Here is a 20943-nt window from a genome sequence, read left to right as displayed (position 1 = left end):
CCTACTATATTGTGAAAGTTGCAGCTTTGTTAGCATTGATGTGGGAAGACAAACTCTCAAATCACAAAACCTTTGACTTAAAAGCATGCCAATTAGAAGAAGTAGCTGTAGCTAATAAGATAAAACATGGGATGAATTGTAGGATCTCTCACTGTTGGTTCCAGTGACTTTGCAAGACCTATCTTCAATAAGCCTTAACAGGCTCCTTGAGTAGTAAAAGATATGTTAAATGACAATTAATGGTTCCTGTGTGAGAAAAATCACATATTAAATAACCTAGTAAGAGTAGATTATGCTGATTAATTAAGTTGTGGTTGTTAATTAGAATTTAGGGCAGATAAGGGTCAACCAACATTTGATACAACACATGTTTTCTTGAATTTGGGTTTGATTAATTGCATTCTTGGCTAAATCTGTAAATTTTGAATAATAGCATTCTTGGCCAACTGTGTATAACTCTACTTGAATTTACATACAATATGATGACTTATATTCCACAAAAGCAGAGGTAGTGTAGTTGGTTACATAGACCGGGTTTGGTAATTGTTTCATATTCTCTCAACAATCACTTTAATATACTGTAAAACTAAAAATAGATATGAGTGGAAATCCAACAGATGATAAGTCCAGAAGGAGGAAAGGTTAGATAGATGTATGAGGGAAAGAAACATCTCTTAAAAGGCCACAGATGTCAAGACCTTTGGCTTTGAGCAAAAGTCTCATGGTTCTCAGGAAATTTTCCTAACATATATGGTTTTGTGAACCAGCTCCAACATACAGGCAATGAAAACAATCCAAATGTATAAGGCTGTCATAAGTTCTATAGTTCAAGATTGTCATTTCTAACTTAGAATCCCATGGTTCAAGGAGGAGAAAAAACTTTTCCAACCTAGAATGTTGGTATGTCCAACATGAAGCATGAAAAGTACGTTTGCACATATTATGTGAGTCAAATCCTTCCGTTTAATATCTTAGGACCAACATAAGTAGCATAAGATTCATCTTCTCCTCCAACTTATGAAATGGAAGAAAATGAAATCCAAGAGGTAGAAAATAAAAAAAAGATTATGATATACAGCTAGCTTCTCATTTCAGCAAGTTAAGACAACACAATGAAATACATATCAGAAAATCAACTAGCCATGTATTGAAGATCTGCAATAATTTAGAATTATTTAAAGACAGCAACACAAAAAATGAAAAAAAGAGTCGATGAAAAGGTCTCACCTTGACTCTAGAAAAGAACAAGATAAGGCTGTAAGTAGTAGCCATTGCCTCAAAATTGGTAGGAGTATTTCCTGGAGATGCTGCCTGAGCCCATATTGAAGAAAGCAATAGACCCATCTGATCGCTGCTTATCCGCAATGAAGCCTGCTACCAGATATCCAGTTAAAAGAAGTGATAAATAACCACACAAAATAATAGTATAAAGCAGCAAATTTCATAAGGGGAAACAAGAAGGGTCTCCGTGCCAAATTTGACCTGAAGCTGTCAAAGGAAAGCTCAGAGAATGGAATTAACCCATGAAGAAAAGGGAATAAGAAAAACCAGGTCAGTGATGGCGCTATCTCACTAAGTCAGAGTCTCAAAATAAACTCAGGACAGCTAGGTTCTAGTCTCGAGTTGAAACTGATCTTAGGCTGGAATGATGCTGGGTACTGAGTTTTGCCAATAAATCCTAATACAACATAACCATTTTCTGACACAGAAACACTGCCAAAAACACAAGGATGAAGTTATCAAGAAACAAGAACAAGTGTTCATACTGCATCCTTTTCAGGCTCAGTAACAATTCTCCCATCTGTTACTGAACACACAGGAGGAAGCTCGACATTGTGAGATTGGCAGTGAGATGGATGGACTGCATATAGTTTTATGTCTCCATTCACCTTGTCTGTTGGTTCTGCAACATCATCATGCTCTTTTTCTACTCCCTTCACAATATCAACCTTGTTCATACTTCCTTGAGACCTGCTTTCCAAGGAAATCCTTTCCTCACTTAGCTTCATTGGAAGATCATCATAACAAGGTGTAGTTTCTGAGGTTGTATAAGCATTTGATTTTTTTGGCAACTCTGGAAGAAATGCTTTGGGCCAGTAACAAGAAAATGATGGCATGTAGACAACTGCAAAGACATGATGAGCACCAACTCGTGTTTCATGATCAGGGTGGAGCATTGCGATAAGAAGCTGACCAAACAGAGGCTCTGGGAAGGCCTGAATACATAGTGGATCAACCAACTCAGTCAATGGATAACTAAGTTATGATCTCATAAAAGATTTAGAGAAAAAAAGAACAAAAAATAGAGGATGAATCCAGAAAAATGAGGAAGCTCGCCTTGCCATGATATGATATCTTAGAAACAGGTGCTACTAACTGTGCAGTACGATGGACAGCAGACATGGTTGTTCTGGCTAGAACACTATTTCTTGATATATTTTCCAGCATCACAGCCATTACATCAAGGACAGGACCAGCATCTCCAATCTGTCAACTCAAGACATTAATATTTTGCCTCCCTTGCAATGGTTCAGTTTGATTTGTCATATAAAAAACATAAATAAGCAAGTATTTCATCCAAACTCTGCCTATAAGCTGGAAAGAGAAACAAACTTCACCGTTTGAATTTTTTTGGCCCTCAAGCTATGGGTCAATTTTTTGTGTAAATGAAATAGCACAAGCACCAAGAGAAGAGGGATTCTGATTGAGGTTATTTGAATAAACAAAAAGAGAGATCTTTCATGTTCTCACATTCATTTTTCTTATTTCCATATTTTTCTATTCAGAGAAATTTATCCTCATATTTCCCTAGAAACCAATAAAGAAATGGTATTAGATAATCGCAAGCAACCAAAATATTTTTCATATATAACTGCACCATTCAACTTAGTTGTCAAAGGCAGAGCCTAAGCGCTGCCTAGGCAGCCTAGGTGACCTAGGCGCAGCCCCACCGCCTGGGTGACCAGGTCTGGGCGGTGGGGCCCTATATTGCCGGCTAGGTCAGCTTCTTTTTTTTAAGTTTTCCTTTTTTTCTGAAGACATATCATTTGTTTTCTTCTTCAAGGAGGAGAAGAAGAAAGAGAAGACAATATACATGTTTCTTATTATGTTTTTTATGTTTTTTTTTTGTTTTTTTATTTTGGGTACCGCCTAGGCCTTTTTAGGGACTCACCGCCTAGCGCCTATGACAACTAAGCCATTCAATATGAAGGTGCCATAATTAGAGGGGGGAGAAACATTGCATTTGTATAATAAGCATTCAAAGTTCAAACAGAAAAAAACAATGAAATAACCTTATTTGTTAGCTGTCTGATGCAATCCTCCAATGCAGACAAAAAAATCCCATTCAGTTTTTTATGGTCATCCCCAAGATGTGAAGATTCAAGAGAATACTGTATATGCTTGCGCAGATGCCTCATCAGATCACTTAGTGAACCAATAATTTCAACAGATGCCTGCATCTTGGAGTAATATGCAACATGTGTGATCACCTCAACAATATTAACCTGCACATCAAGTTTTTTGACAACATTTTTGTGTTCAAGATGCTTCACTAGGATAGATATTAAGTGGGTGTTTTGCTCTGCAGGTAAACCAAATAAAATAAGACGTAAATAACCCAAATATGTTAACAATATCTTTCTCCAAGAATAAACAGTGGAAAAAAATACACCATGAATCTAAGCACTAGCACAAAAGCCTAGAGTTTCAAACTACCAGAGCTTTCCATCAAATGCTGGATATCAGATAAAATTGAGAGAGCAAGCCCATTATGCAGCGACCAACGATTTCCATTATCAAGATATCGAAACAAAGGCTCCAAGATGCATCGTAAAGTGGCTGCCTCCTTGGCTATCTGGGTCATATTTTTCAAACATGTTCTTGACCAATATATGGGACTTTTTACATCACTGCTTCAAATAGGTAAACCAACAAATTAGAAAGATTAATATTTCAGTGGAATTAACCAAGAAAAAATATATCATAATGTAGATCCTCACATTGTTGTATCTGGTGTGCATTTACCATAAACAGTTTCTTGTGATGAAGGAACATTTTTTACAGTATCTACTGATGGTGAATCCTCATTCTCAACTTTGGGCATTTCTTGCCTCCACTGGTCTTCAAGGCCATTACTCTTTGTGATTATTTGAACAGGTTCATAATTATCCAACATCACCGACACAATCTGTATTTGAAGGTTTAGCATGAATGTCAATACAGACAACAACCAGAATGTCCCCAAGACGTGAATGCCATAAACAACGAACCAACAGATGAGAAGAAACATGCTCCTCAAATGTTTATTTAGCATGACCAAAAAAAAATTTCAGCTGAGCAAACTTCCTAGAGCCATTGTATTCATGATTTAAAGCAACATCAACACAGTTACTTCAGAAATATACTTGAATTTGAACGCAAGCATGGACAGGCTTATATAACAGCAAGAAACTAGATAGATATTTCAAATCACTTGAAGCCTATATCACATGGGTGCGGGTGCGGGTGTCACTTTCAAAAAACTTGGGTGCGGGGGTGCGGCAAAAATATAAAAAATTATATATATAAAGTCCAAAAGATGGACATAAATGACCCTGGGTGCGTTGACTGCACCCAGGGTCAGGTTGACCGCATCGGGTGCGGGTGTGGCACCTAGTTGGAGAGTCCCTGTGACATAGCTTGAAGCTGATGCATTTTAGTCCAAAATAGATCAACAGTACATGCAAGAGGGAACATAGACTATCAGTGTAAGTTCCATCCCATAGGAGAATGTTTACAGATCGGGTGCAGAATTACGTCGCTGAGAAGTCACAATAGATGAACATGTAAAGACCTTACGATTGAAAAATGTGTATAGAATTTATCTTCAAGAGAAGAAGCAATGACACGAGATCGATTACATGTGATGCATAGAAAGTAAAGTACCCAACTTGTAATCACCACTGAGCATACGAAGCACAACCCATGTGACATGGTCAAAACACAACATCAACCATGTGGTGGTTGCAACAGAAGACAAACATTTAAGAGGGGCCATAGCAGGGTATGTTTGCAAAAATCATACATATGTAGGAAGAATTGAAGCGAAATTTATGCAAGATAGCAAAAGGGGAACATGAATGCTAATATTGCAAGAGCATGATGGAGATAAATTTTGACAGCAATGGGAAACAATCTCACCACAAGGGTCACAAAAATGTCTTAGCACAAGGTAGTACAGAATGTGGAACCTGTTAAAATGTAAACTGCAATATATATATATATATATATATATATATATATATTATTTAATATTATTATATTTTCTTTTATTATTTTCTTTTTCTATTTTTTATTTTCTTTTTTTAGCATCTAGTTCAATAGAAACTAGATATTTTGATCTAGTCAAGTTCCTGTTGGAACTTGACTGTGCAAGTAGCTGTTGGACTGTAGTCCAACAGCTATAATAAATGTTGTTGGACTATAGTCCAACAGCTATAATAATAAATGTTGTTGGACTGTAGTCCAACAGCTATATTAAGAGACGTTGGAATCCAACGTCTCTTTTTGGAGAGCTCAAAATGAGCTCTCCTCTCTCTCCCATTTTTTTGTATATATAGGGGTGAACCCCTTCAATGTAAATAACCATGCTTCTTAAGCATTTTGTTCATGAATAAAGTATTATTTATTTTTCAAGTGTTCTTCCCTTTATACCCTTTCAAGGGTCATGCTTGTAGTGTCTCCAATAGACACTTGTTTGTGAGTTATTTGTGCATTTGTTGAAGACCACCATTTTATTACATGGTATCAAAGCTACGAAATCCTTAGATCTTGAAGTGCTTCCGCCTCGATTTCCGTGCCACATTTACAAAAGGTGTTTCATCACCTTGTTCTTGGCTCAAGAAGATTTGTTTGAAGAAAGGCGAACTTGTGCTACAAAAAAATTTGGTTTTGTATCCTCTCTTATTCCTTTGTCTACTCTTTTTCTTTTCTTTTTATTTTTTTCTCTCTCTCCTCCTATTTATTCCTCTCTTACCCTTGTAAAAGATGGATGACAATGATAAGATCACCATCATTCCTATGAAGCTAAATGATACTAACTATGTAATGTGGGCTTCGATTATGAAGCACCACATTTGGGGAAAAGGTTTATGGGGTATAGTGGATGGTTCCGATTTGGAACCTAAACTATCTCTTACCAAGAAAGAGGGTGATAAAGAGGTTCCTCTAACGGAAGAAGAGAAGAGTAAGGCGTTAGCCACTTATGAAAAGAAATGGAAAGAATGGAGGATAGGGCATGCAAAAATTATGTCATGGCTCATCAATAGCATAGACATTAAAAAATGCTCTAGTCTAGCTAAGTTTGAACATGCCGATAAGGCTTGGGAATACCTCAAAAACATGTATTCCCTTAAAGATATTGCACATGTATGCAATTTACAAGATAAAGTTCGGACAATGACTCAAAAAGATAAAACTATTCGAGAATATTATAATGAGTTGTCCGAACTTTGGGAAGAGTTGGCTCTTCTTGAGCCCAAATGGCATTGTGCCGAAGACATCGAGCTTCGCCAAAAGCAACTCGATATGGAACATTTCTATCAATTTGTGAATGGTCTAAGGCCGGAGTTTGAATCCACCGAATCGGCCCTTTTACATCGTGGAAAAATTCCTTCTATTGTTGATACTATAGAAGAACTCACTATGGAGGAAAATAGACTTAGAAAAAGTACTCCAAAAGTTAATGATGATTCCGTTTTAGCTGTATCTAGACCGGGGAATCATACTCGTACTTACAAGTCGCCTCATTTTGGAAGGCAAAACGACGACTTTGATAAAAGAAAAGTTATTTGTCATCATTGTCATGAACCGGGGCACTATAGGCCTCAATGTCCAAAGTTAAAAAGAAGAGAAGAAAAAAGAGTTGCATCTGTTGAATCTGAGTCAAAAGATCAAGATGCACCTGTGTCTATGGCTCAATTGATGGAAATCCTTCAACCTTTTCTCAAAGGGGTATCCTCCTCAACCGAAGCCTCAACTGGAGCGGTAGTTGCATCTTTCTCCGGTTCAGGTAACTTTCCTTGGCTTTTAGATTCTGGTGCTTCTTTTCATATGACCCCAAATGTTAATAGTCTATCCGAATGTCTTAAAAATAACTCAAGTGTGTCAAAGGTTTTTACAGCCGATGGCACATCTCTCGAAGTAAAAGGAATATGATGTTTTGAAAATCTTCAAAAATCCAAAAGATTTTTTATCCCAGAAGTTAGATATATCCCTAAACTTAATTTGAATCTCTTATCTGTCTCGCAAATATCTGATTATGGATGTAATATCTCCTTCTCTTCTCATGGTTGTTGGGTACAGGATCGCCAGTCAGGGAAGCTGATTGGGGAAGGCCATAGAGAAGGACTTTATTACATGGACTTTTTGGAATTACCCAAGAATGCATTTTGTTATAATATTCAGAAATTAGAATTGGATTTATGGCACAAAAGGCTTGGCCATCCTCATATGTCTAAAATTCAATATTTTCCAAGTTTGGAAAAATTTTGTAATTCTGAAAATTTTTCTTGTAAAGACTGCATTCTTGGCAAAATGAAAAGGTTACCATTTCTTAGTAGAACTTTTGTTTCCTCACGACCACTTGAGTTAATACATTCGGATGTTTGGGGCCCCGCACCAGTTATTTCCAAAGGTGGTTATACATATTATGTCATTTTTGTTGATGACTTTTCTAGACATACTTGGATTTATTTTCTTAAACATAAATCTGATGTCTTTGCTAACTTCCAAATATTTCATAAAATGGTTAAAAATAAGTTTCAAAATGATATTTCTGTTTTTCGCACTGATTCAGGGGGAGAATTTATGTCCAACGAATTCAAAGACTATCTCAATTTACATGGTATTACACATCAAAGATCATGTCCACACACTCCACAACAGAATGGCCTAGCCGAACGCAAACATCGGCACATTATGGAAACTACTAGGACATTGCTAATTGCAAATCAAGTTCCAAAAAGTTTTTGGGCTGAAGCGGTCCTAACTGCCACCTACCTCATTAATAGGATGCCATCTTCCTCATTAAAGAATACAACTCCAATAGAAAAGCTTGTTAATTTAACTCCAGATTATTCTAGATTAAGAGTCTTTGGATGCAAATGTTTTGTTTTCACCAACAGAAATGATAAACTCTCTCCTCGTGTAATCCCATGTGCCTTTTTAGGATATGCTGATAATCAAAAAGGCTACAGGTGTTTCGATTTTCAAAATGATAAATTATATGTGTCAAGAAATGTATCTTTTTTGGAAAAAGAAAGCTTCTTTGAATTTGAAAAATCCAAGGATGTCACTGAATACTCGTTTTTAATTGATCCAACTTCAAAATCCAATGAATGTGATGTTGGATGTGACCTTGACAATGATCAAAGTCCTATTGTTGTTGAAAATGATGATAATGAAGAGCAAATCCATAGGGATGTTAGTCTACAATATTCAAGACGTAGAGAGCAAAATCTTCCATGTGCATTACAAAAATACTCTGAAGTCTCACCTAGAAGAACGTCTAGAATCTCTAAACCTCCAGAAAAATTTGTGTCTTATGAATCTTTTTCACCCACGTATAGGGCCGCCATTACATTAATACAATCATATGTTGAACCATCATCCTATTCTCAAGCAAAAAATCATATAGAATGGATAGAAGCCATGAAAATAGAATTTAATGCACTAGAAAATGCCAATACTTGGACGATACAAGATATTCCTCCGGGTAAGAAACCTATAGGTTGTAGGTGGGTATACAAAGTCAAAACCAAAAGTGATGGGACCCTGGAAAGATATAAGGCCCGTTTAGTAGCAAAAGGATATGCCCAAGAGTATGACATCGATTATGAAGAAACATTTGCTCCTGTGGCCCGTATGACCACTGTTAGAACTTTAATAGCCTTGGCCTCCATTAGAACATGGCCTATCTTTCAATTAGATGTCAAAAATGCTTTCCTGAATGGGAATTTCGTTGAAGAAGTATACATGGAAGCCCCACCTGGTATTAGAATCCCTAAGGGTAAAGCTCTTCGTCTAGAAAAAGCTCTTTATGGTCTTAAACAGGCTCCAAAAGCCTGGTATGACCGATTTAGTCATGTTATTCTTGATATTGGTTTTCAACCTTGTTTAACTGACACTGCTTTGTTTGTTAAGAAATCTGATGCAGGCATCATTATTCTTCTTCTCTATGTGGACGATATGATCATCACCGGAGGCGACAAACAGGGAGTTGCAAATATCAAATCTCTTCTTAAAATTCACTTTGAAATGACTGACTTAGGTTTATTAAGATATTTTTTAGGCATTGAAGTTGCTTATTCCCCTCGGGGGTATTTGATATCTCAATCTAAATTTGCTCTTGATATCGTTTCCAGGTCTGGAATTACAGATGATAAGAAAGTAGACACTCCAGAAGTTGTCAATGTTAAAATGAAAATTGATGATGGAGAACTTCTTGATGATCCTACTCCTTATAGACAACTTGTTGGAGCTCTTTCTTATCTTTCCATTACTAGGCCAGATATAACTCATGCGGTTCATACAGTCAGTCAGTTTCAGCATGCTCCCACCTCCGTGCACATGGGAGCGATTTTGCGTATTATTAAATACTTAAAATTCTCTCTTTCACGAGGACTCTTCTTGTCTGCTTCATCTTCATTAAATTTAATTGCATATACTGATGCTGACTGGGGAGGTGATCCCAATAATAGACACTCAACTACTGGTTTTTGTGTGTTCCTAGGTGAAACCTTAATTTCGTGGAGGTGCAAGAAGCAGCAGAAAGTCTCTCTTTCCTCCACCGAAGCTGAATACAGAGCCATGGCAACCACCACTATGGAGGTTGTTTGGCTCAGACGATTGCTAGCGGATATGGGAGCTAAAGCAACGCAAGCTTCAAAGATGTGCTGTGACAACAAAAGTGCGATCTACATTGCAAGCAACCGGACATTCCATGAGCGCACTAAACACATTGAGATGGACTGTCACTATGTCAGAGAGGAATACTTACATGGAACCATTGATCTGTCATATGTTACATCAGAATATCAATTAGCAGACTTCTTCACCAAGCCTCTCGCTGCTCCCAGATTTCACTTCCTCTTAAACAAACTTTCGCTCATTATACCGTAAGTTTGAAGGAGAGTGTTAAAATGTAAACTGCAATATATATATATATATATATATATATATATATATATATATTATTTAATATTATTATATTTTCTTTTATTATTTTCTTTTTCTATTTTTTTATTTTCTTTTTTTAGCATCTAGTTCAATAGAAACTAGATATTTTGATCCAGTCAAGTTCCTGTTGGAACTTGACTGTGCAAGTAGCTGTTGGACTGCAGTCCAACAGCTATAATAAATGTTGTTGGACTATAGTCCAACAGCTATAATAATAAATGTTGTTGGACTGTAGTCCAACAGCTATATTAAGAGACGTTGGAATCCAACGTCTCTTTTTGGAGAGCTCAAAATGAGCTCTCCTCTCTCTCCCATTTTTTTGTATATATAGGGGTGAACCCCTTCAATGTAAATAACCATGCTTCTTAAGCATTTTGTTCATGAATAAAGTATTGTTTATTTTTCAAGTGTTCTTCCCTTTATACCCTTTCAAGGGTCATGCTTGTAGTGTCTCCAATAGACACTTGTTTGTGAGTTATTTGTGCATTTGTTGAAGACCACCATTTTATTACAGAACCAACCCCCATGGATAGAAGGAAGTGGAAAACAATGAAGGAAACCATACTCATAAAATGGTACATTACAACACTATACAAGGCCAAAGCGACATGTGTGAGACATGCAGGGGTTTGGTGTGGCTGTAAAAAGATAGATACAAGTCCATTAGGCACACAATATGCCATGCACGGTGGTAAACAATGGGCATATAACACATGGAAAGTTGAACTGCATAAGGAATAGAAAATAGAAGCAAATCCCTATGAATAAAAGATTAACTAAAAGATTAACATTGATTGAGGAAACTACCGAAGTGAATCTAATGAATAACAGAGTAACTAAAAGTAATTGAGGGAAGTACCTTAGAGAATCTAACCAATATAAAAGATAATTTTCAGTCAGGAAATATTTAGGAAGCTATTTATCATTATTTAGAACAATTGTCATTTGCCAAAAAGGATACATTGGCCATTTGTAAAACTCAACCAAAAAAATTTCTTGCTGCTGTAGACATTTTATCAGTATCTCTGTGAAGAAATATTGGCAAGACCAGCAGAACAATTAGGAATAGGTTGTATTAATTTTATCTCCTCTCCAGAAGATATAGTCAAAGAAGTAATTGTCACCAACTCAAAGACATGAAAACGATGTTAAAGATCCTCAATGATCTTGCAAGAACCTTGAGTTATGTGGTGTGGAATGGTATGACCGCTAGATTTTATTTAAACAAACAGCTTCTAATGTTTTCATTGTCCATAAATCTGGGAGATATCCTTCTATTGGAGAATTTCAATTGCATGCACTTTGATCTTTAACCATGAAATAGAAAATGTAAAATAGTACTATCACACATATCTGTGAGATTCATGCAACGTTACTTTATCTTGCATATACAAAAGGTTAAATCAAAATCACCTCAGTTTTAATAATCTTTTTTTATTTAGGATGAACTTATCATCTATATCATATTCATGATGACCTATGTGATTAAAATCCTGCTTAGGTGCCCAGGCGAGTACCTAAGTGGGGAAACAATCATGCTTTAAGCCTTAAACTTTTGCCTTTTTCTCAAAAAATATAATCATGCTTTAACTGTGTATTTTGAAACATTTAAGTTTTTCATTTTGCAATGTTTTTTATATTTTTATTTTAAATGATTATATTATTTTGTGTCTCTAGGCGACACAACTAAGCAAATATTTGTTTGAATAGATTAATGTGATTATGGTTTAATTGTTCAGCTTCGTTCATGAATTATGTGTTTATTTCAATTGTTTAGCTTCATAAACTGTGTTGAATATGTATTTTCTATTAATTTTAATAATTTATTGTAAATTTTTATTTTTATTTTTATTTTTATTTTTATTTTTATTTTTATTTTTATTTTTGTTTTTATTTTTGTTTCAACTAGGTCGACTAGCCCTGCCTAGGCCTTTTAGGGGTACATCTAGGTGCTGACTAGCACTTTTGACTACTTAGATGACGACTCTTGTAACTTGAATTGCTTAACAAGGCAGGGACTGTGGGATGGCAAAACACATCAAAACCTGTTACTTTGGATCTAAGATACCCCTAAAATGACTCTCACTGCTGGAATACGTGAACCAAGGTTGAGTGGAGATAACAAAATGTATGGCTTCGGGTTACAGCAGGACCTCCTAGGCCAAATATACATAGAACCTAGAGATTTCCTTGACACACGCAGTACATACGTGTGCACAGACCTGCTACTGTTCTAAAGACAGGGTTCAAACCATTTGATTATATAAACAGACACTTTGTGGTTACATTGTTTGGTCCAGCATGGTAGAGCTTTGGTGCCTAATCCCTCCTGTATCCATATCATATGACTTATTGATGGAAGTACAACAATACTCCATTTCACATGCTTGAATAAAAGAAGGAAGAGGTGTAGACAACATGACTAATGGTCTCGCCAATATCAAGAAAAATCTTCTCTTATTCACATTTTAAATGTGATCTTGTAATGAAAGAGTTGAAATTTGAAAAGCAACATGGTTGACTAATTGGAAGTCAACACATGGTCAAGAGACAGCCAGGTTTCACACATAAATGTGATGTCAAGCAGATCTTGCTTGATACCCAATGGTTGAATCAGATACAGATGTGCTTAATGAAATGTAGCTAATAGACATTGTTGAACATAAACACGTATATGCGTTCAATAATTAGAGTATCATCCTCAAGAAAAAAAACGGCACAACATGATTATTCTGCAAAAAAATTGTACATTCACCATCTATCTCTCACTGCAGCACAGCAAAACAGTTAACATGTTTATTGAAAAAAAGAAACAGCACACTCAAGTAAGATGTGGTTCAAATTCATGTGCAATGCATTGATTAAAAGAAAATACTTACATCATCAAAATCCATAGAAGTGTGGGAGTGTTCCCCCATGAAACACATCTGAATATAATAGGAAACAACATATAAATTTGTTGAGCAAGATATGATAGAAAAAATAAATACCATATACTCATTTCAGTAGAGGATTTAAGCTACCTATAAAAATACAATTAAATGATTAAACTTATTTATATTTTTCATATAACAGAAACCTAAACAAAGGACACAAATAGGACAAAATAAATCATGCGAAATACTTTGAAATGATAGTAAATTTAAACATGAATGCAAGAAACGAAAAAATTCCAAAATTAGAAAGAACAGATGTCCCAAATTTGATATGAAGATGTTTAATGAAGAGTTAAAAAATGCAATAAAACGTTCCACAATCAATAGATGGAATAACAATTTATTCAACTGAAGAATGCACTACATGTCACGGATGGAACAAAAACACATCCAGTAATAGAGTGAAAAACAAGATGTGAGACTCTTATCTACTGAAGGACATAAACAGTCACATAATTGGGTTTTAAGCTTCCAGTATCATTTTCATTAATATAATCAAGGGATCACAAATAAAAGGATATATTGTTGAATAAGTGTTAATATATGTACACCTTGTATATTTATATTATATATGTTTATGTATACATACATATGTATGTATATACATATGTATGTATATACATACGTATATATATTATATATACATATGTGTGTATATATAGATCTCCCCATCATTGTTAAGTATGCTTTTTGCATACTTTATGAATTAATAAAATATTATTTTTTATATTGTGAGCCTTCTTTGGTGTGTGGCCTGCAAGAAGATGGAACCCACAACAGAATCGTCACAAATAATCTCTTAAAGAATCATAAAGGTTCATACACAAAGCATTCACTCAAGAACCACTAAGGTCCGTCCACAAAGTACCCAAAAGAGAATGCACAAAAAAAAAGTAAAGAATGAATTTCATTCAAGTGGGATTAAACCCACACCAACAATAGTGTATTACAAAGGGGAGAGTCCCCTATTTATAACTAGAGAAATGAGAAGGGAGAGGGAGTCGTTGGGCTCCCAATGGCTCTATTTAGAGCTGTTGGGAATCCAACGTCTCTCTACTTTATGGCTTTTGACTTTTGGTCAAAAAGCATAAAGTTTACATATGTCTAAAAAACTGATATTTAAAATTAACTACTCTAATCCTAATGTAACTAAACTATGTATCTAAACTGAAAAGAAAAGATTAAAGATTACATATGATGGAATATTTACATATGAGATTATATTTTTTAACACTCTCCCTCAAACTTACGGTTGAACAACCGAAAGTTTGTCCAAAAGAAAGTGAAATCGAGGAACAGCGAGAGGTTTGGTAAAGAAATCCTCCAATTGATATTTGAGAAGACATATAGAAGATCAATGGTGCCTTGTAGGAATTTTTCTCGCACGTAGTGGCAGTCCATCTCGATATGCTTGGTCCGTTCGTGGAATATGCGATTGCTGACAATGCAAATAGAACTTTTATTGTCACAACATAGTCGTGATGCTCCTGTACGCCCAATACCCATATCTTGAAGCAGTTGCCTCAACAAGACTACTTTCATGGTGGTTGTAGTCACGGCTTTGTACTCTGCTTCAGTTGAGGAAAGAGAGACCTTTTGTTGTTTCTTGCACCTCCAAGAAATCAATGATTATCCTAAAAACACACAAAGTCCAATAGTTGAGTGTTGATCATTAGGATCACCTCCCCAATCTGCATCAGTATAAACAGTTAATTCTAATGAGGAAGAAGCAAACAAAAAAAGTCCTCTAAAAATGAAAGTTTTAATATATCTAATAATGTGTAACACAGCTCCCATATGAACAGCGGTAGGAGCATGCTGGAATTGACTTGTTGTGTGAACAACATTTGCAATGTCAAGTCTGGTGATGGAAATGTAAGACAACGCCCCAACAAGTTGTCTGTAAGGTATTGGGTTCTCAAGTGGCTCTCCATCGTCAATCTTCATTTTGATATTTACAACTTCAGGAGTGTCAACATGTTTTTCATCTTTGATTCCTGACCTGTCAATAATATTAAAAGCAAATTTAGATTGAGTTAGTAAATATCTTCTAAGAGAATAAGCTACTTCAATACCAAGAAAAAATTTTAAAAACCCTAAATCAGTCATTTTAAAGTTGTTTTTGAGAAATTTTTTGATATTGTCAACTTTCTATTTATCACTTCCTATTATGATTATGTCGTCCACATAGAGAAGAAGAATAATAATGCCAGAATTAGATTTTTTAATAAACAAAGTTGTATCAGTAAGACAAAATTGAAAACCAAAATCAAGTATAACTTGACTGAACTTATCATACCAAGCCTCTTTATAAACGAAGGGCTTTTCCTTGAAGAATCTTAATGTCAGTGGCGGTTCCATATATACTTCTTCAACTAGGTTTTCATTGAAAAATGCATTCTTGACATTCATCTGAAAGATATGTCATTTCTTTACAAAGGCAAGAGCTATTAAGGTTCTTACGGTGGTCATTCTAGCGACTGGTGCAAAAGTCTTTTCATAGTCTATTTCATATTCTTGTGAATAACCTTTGGCAACTAGTCGGGCTTTAAATCTTTCAAGATTGTCATCACTCTTTGTTTTAACTTTGTATACCCATCGAAATCCTATGGGCTTCTTTCCGGGTGGAATATCTTGAATAGTCCACGTATTTGCCTTTTCTAAGGCATTTAACTCTGTTGTCATGGTTTCGACCCATTCTGAATGTTCTTTTGTTGTATCATAATTAGACGGTTCTATGTAGGAATGTAATAAGGCAATATATGCTTGATACTTTGGTGAAAAAGACTCATAGGATACAAATTTTCTGAGCACTTTTGGCACCCTAGATGATCTTGTTTCTATTTGATCATGTGCTCTAGTATATTTTTCTAGAGCACAAGGTTGCTCTAGATTAGCTCGTCTGAAGTATTGAATGCAGTCTGGATGAGATGATTTGGTGCTTATTATATCATTTTGATCTTCTTGATCAACTTCTCTTTCATTAGTCTCTGGAACTAAGTCCAATAAGGAGCATTCATCAATTTCTCTCAAATCTTTAACTTCAAAAAAAACTTTTGTTTTCTAAAAAGGATGCATTTCGTGACACATATAACTTTCTAGTTCTGAGATCAACACATCTATAACCTTTTTTATTGTTAGCATAATCAAGAAACGCTCATGGAATGGCACGAAAGGAGAGTTTGTCATTTTTGTTAGATAAAACAAACCATTTGCAACTAAATACCCTTAACCTTGAATAATCTGGAATTTGATTGAAAAGTTTTTCAACGGGTGATATATTGTTTAACAAGGATGATGGCATTCTGTTAATGACATATACTGTAGTTAGAGTAGCCTCGACCTAAAAAATTTTGGGTACTTGATGAGTAATGAGTAGAGTTCTTGTTGTTTCTATAATATGCCTATGTTTTTTTTTCGCTAAACCATTTTGTTGTAGAGTATAAGGACATGATCTTTGATGTGTAATACCATGTAAATTCAAATAATCGTTAAATTCTTTTGATAAATACTCTCCCCCTGAATCAGTGCGAAAAATAGAGATGTCATTCTTAAATTGGTTTTTTGACCAGGTTATGAAATATTTGAAAATGAAAAAATACTTTGGATTTATGTTTGAGAAAATAAATCCAAGTATGCCTTGTAAAATCATCTATGAAAATGACATAGTATGAAAAACCTCTTTCATATATGACAGGTGCAGGACCCCATGCATCTGAATGTACTAACTCAAAAGGTCGAGAAGAGACAAAATTTCTTTCTTGAAAGGGTAGTTTCTTCATTTTTCCAAGAATACATTTTTCATATTTAAATGTCTCAGAATTACAAAAGTTTTTTATATTTGAAAAAAGATGAATCTTGGATATGCTAGGATGACCAAGTGTCCTGTGTCATAGATCCAAGTCCTTTTTCTGAACATTACAACATAACGTATTCTTGAGAATTTTCAAAAAGTCCATATAGTATAGGCCTCATTCTCTATGGCTTTCCCCAATCAACTTCCCTGACTGGTGATCCTGTACTCGACAATCACGAGAGGAGAAGAAAACGTTATATCCATGATCAGTTAATTGGGAAACAGACAAGAGACTGAGATTTAATTTTGAAATATACCTAATTTATGGAATGTAAAAAACTTTTAAGTTTTGAGAAACATTTTCAAAATCTCCTATTGCTTTGATTTCTAGTGAGCAGTAAAAACATTAGATCCATTTGAGTTATAATATTTAGATAACATATTAATGTTTGGGGTCATATGAAATAAAGCACCTGATTCAAGAAGCCATAGAGATTTACCTGGATCGAAGGTGCTAACTGAAGAAGAGACTACAGCTCCTGTAGATGAAGATGCTCCCTTAAGTAGATGTTGAATTGCTTCTATCAATTGTGCTAGATACATACTTTCAATGAAAGATTCACTTGATTCTTATAGTGGTCCGACAGAGGCAACCTTTTTCTCATAAGGTCTTTTTAATTTTGGACAGTGAGTTTTCACATGTCCAGGTTCACGGCAATAATAACAGATGATTTTTTTTCTCAAAATCATTGCCTTGTTTTTCATCATTTCCTCTTCCATAGTTAGGGGGTTTGTAGGTTCTAACATAGTTTCCTGGTTTTGAGACGGCTAGAACTGAGTTGCCATCACACTTATTGATTCTATTCTTAAGTCTATTTTCTTCCATACATAATTCCTCTATTGTGTCCTCTATTGAAGGCACATTTCCACGATGGAGAAGAATAGACTTAGTGGATTCAAATTCTGATCTTAATCCACTAATAAAATGGAAAAAATGCTCCGCATTTATTTGATTTTGGCAAAGTTCAATATCTTGTGGATAATGTCATTTTGGTTCAAGAAGAGCTAACTCTTCCCACAATTCCGACAAGCCATTATAGTACTCCCTAATGCATTTGTCTCCTTGAACCATATTTCTTACTTTGATTTATAGATTACACACATGTGCAATATCTTTAAGAGAATACATTCTCTTAAGGTAATCCCACGCATCATTTGTATGCTCAAATTTTGCAAGACTTGAGCATTTCTTTATGTCAACGCTTGTAATGAGCCAAGACATAATCTTGGCATGTCACATTCTCCACTCCTTCCACTTTTTTTCGTAAGTGGACGCTTGTAATTGTTAAAATATGTAATCTCATATATGTAATCTCATATGCATATCTCATATGTAATCTCATAAGCATGTACTTTTTTCTTTTCTTAGTTTTTAGTTAGCCTTAGTTAGAACTTAACTAGAAATTAGGTTAGATTTCATTTTTGGACATCCATAGCCTCTACCTATTTTACTAGTCAAAAAGGTGCTTTTTGACTAGTCAAAAAGCACTCCTCAAGAGAGTCGTTGGGAGCCCAATGACTCCCTTAAAGGCTTCTCTACTTCCTCTATAAATATAGGGTCCTATTCCCCTTTGTAATTATTCTTTTAGTTGGGATTTCTCCCACTTTAATGAAGTTTTTCCTCTCCTTTTTTTCGTGTATACCCTTTTTGGGGTATTTTGTGTGGTTTTGTGTTTGAGCCCTCTTTGAGGAGCTTTTCGGTCCTTGTAATCTCCTTGTGAGTACTTGTTGAGAAATACTTTTATTGTGGGTTATTCTTTCTTTCATGGTATCAGAGCAAGGTTGAAGCAATCAATACAAATTCTTTTCGTGCATTGGGAAACGTGTCATTCAAGTTTTCTTCAAGAGAGTGAAGCCTCTTTGAAGGAGTGGTCGTGTGTAACCTTGAAAGCTTGGAAGGCTACTTATTCTTGCTCTTTGTGGTAGAGTATTCTCCTCCTTTACTCGTTGATTTTTTCCTTCTCAAGTTTATAAAATGGATGACAATGATAATGTCACCATTAAGCCCATAAAACTCAACGATTCAAATTATGTAACATGAGATTCTATCATGAAGCACCTTATTTGGGGAAAAGGTCTATAGGGATTAGTGGATGGAACCAATGAGGAACCTAAACTAATTCTCACCAAAGAAGAAGGAAGAGAAGTACCTCTTTCGGAGGTAGAAAAAGCCAAAGTCATCTCTACATATGAAAAAAAGTGGAAAGAATGGAGAATGGGTCATGCCAAAATCATGTCTTGGCTTATATCTAGTATTGATATAAAGAAGTGTTCAAGTCTTGCAAAATTTTAACACGCCAATGATGTGTGGGATTATCTCAAGAGAATGTACTCTCTTAAAGATATTAACCACATATGTAATCTTCAAGAAAAGGTCTGCAATATGGTTCAAGGGGATAAAAGTATTAGAGAATACTATAATAGCTTGTCCAAGCTATGGGAAGAATTAACTCTCCTTGAACCAAAGTGGCATTGTCTACAAGACATTGAGCTTCGCCAAAATCAAGTAAATGTGGAGCATTTCTTTCAATTTATTAATGAGTTGAGATCAGAATTTGAATCAACTAAATCCGCTCTTCTGTATCGAGGAAAAGTCCCCTCCATTGAAGACACAATTGAAGACTAAGTATGGAAGAGAATAGACTCAAGAAAAGAGTCTTCAAAAGTGATGACGATACAATTTTAGCTGTATCTAGACCAGGAAATCATATTCGCTCATACAGACCTCCACATGTTGGGAGGACAAATGATGAAAGACAAGGAAGCGACTTTGAAAAAAGAAAACTCATTTGCTATTATTGTCGTGAACGTCAAGACTTACTGTCCAAAGCTAAAAAGGCCTTATGAAAAGAAGGTAGCTTCAGTAGAATCTTCAAAGAAATCAAGTGAGACATCTATTAGAAACATGTCTCTAACTCGATTGGTGGAGGCACTGCAACCACTTCTCAAAGGAGCTTCTTCCTCTGCCAGAGCCGTTGTTTCTTCCATCGGCGTTTCCGATCTCGGTAAATCTCTCTGGCTTCTTGACTCAGGTGCTTCCTTACGTGTGACACCAAACATAAAATTACTATCACAATGTTATAACTCAAGTGGATCAAGTGTTTTTACTGCGGTTGGAACGTCTCTTGAGATAAAAGGAATAGGGAATTTTGAAAATATTTCTCAAAACTCAAAAGGTTTTTGTGTTCCAAAAATTAGATATATTCCTAAGCTTAATTTAAATCTTTTATCTATTTCTCAATTAACTGACCATGGGTGTAATGTTTTCTTCTCTTCTCGTGATTGTTGAGTACAGGATCACCAGTCAGGAGAGCTGATTGGGGAAGGCCATAGAGAAGGAGGCTTGTACTATATGGATTTTTTGGAAATACCCAAAAATACACTATGCTGCAATGTTCAAAAATTAGGCTTGGATCTTTTGCACCAAAGATTTGGTCATCCTTGTATGTCCAAGTTTCAGTTTTTTCCAAACATGGAAAAATTTTGTAATTTTAAAACTTTTACATGTGAAAAATATATTCTTGGAAAAATGAAAAGACTACATTTTCAGGAAAGAACCTCTGTTTCTACACGACCACTTGAGTTGATACATTCTGATGTTTGGGGTCCTGCACCGGTTATATCAAAATGTGGTTTTCTGTATTATGTGAACTTTGTATATGACTTTACACGACATACTTGGATTTATTTTCTTAAACATAAGTCCGAAGTGTTTTCGTTTTTTCAAATATTTTACAATATAGTCAAAAATCAATTTAAGAATGATATTTCAATATTTTGCACTGATTCAGGGAGAGAATTATTATCAAAAGAATTTAAAGAATATTTGAATTCATATGGGATTTCACATCAAAAATCTTGCCCCTGTACTATTCAACAGAATGTGTTAGCTGAAAGAAAACACAGGCACATTGTAGAAACAACAAAAACATT

General features: G+C 35.2%; 1 protein-coding gene across 5 annotated transcripts in view; it reads right to left on the bottom strand.

Annotated features, from left to right (window-relative positions):
• The window catches only part of LOC149811862 (protein SEMI-ROLLED LEAF 2-like), an 85874-nt gene that overhangs the window by 22939 nt on the left and 41992 nt on the right, over window positions 1-20943 (bottom strand). For 4 of the 5 annotated variants that reach the window (XM_089992683.1, XM_089992684.1, XM_089992687.1 and 1 more), the window contains 7 exons: window positions 13098-13145; window positions 4002-4189; window positions 3718-3911; window positions 3294-3583; window positions 2338-2487; window positions 1890-2216; window positions 1228-1371 (listed from right to left, as the gene is read on the bottom strand). In XM_089992683.1, coding sequence (XP_089848809.1) covers window positions 1228-1371; window positions 1890-2216; window positions 2338-2487; window positions 3294-3583; window positions 3718-3911; window positions 4002-4189; window positions 13098-13145 — 1341 coding nt within the window. The remainder of the gene's footprint in view (window positions 1-1227; window positions 1372-1889; window positions 2217-2337; window positions 2488-3293; window positions 3584-3717; window positions 3912-4001; window positions 4190-13097; window positions 13146-20943) is intronic. The other variant, XM_089992685.1, reaches the window with a different exon arrangement.

Source organism: Nuphar pumila, chromosome 17, assembly GCF_984573655.1.
Source record: "Nuphar pumila chromosome 17, dmNupPumi1.hap1.1, whole genome shotgun sequence".
Lineage (NCBI taxonomy): Eukaryota > Viridiplantae > Streptophyta > Magnoliopsida > Nymphaeales > Nymphaeaceae > Nuphar > Nuphar pumila.
The sequence above is the reverse complement of the archived record's forward strand: the minus strand, read 5'-3'. Positions and strand labels throughout refer to the sequence as shown.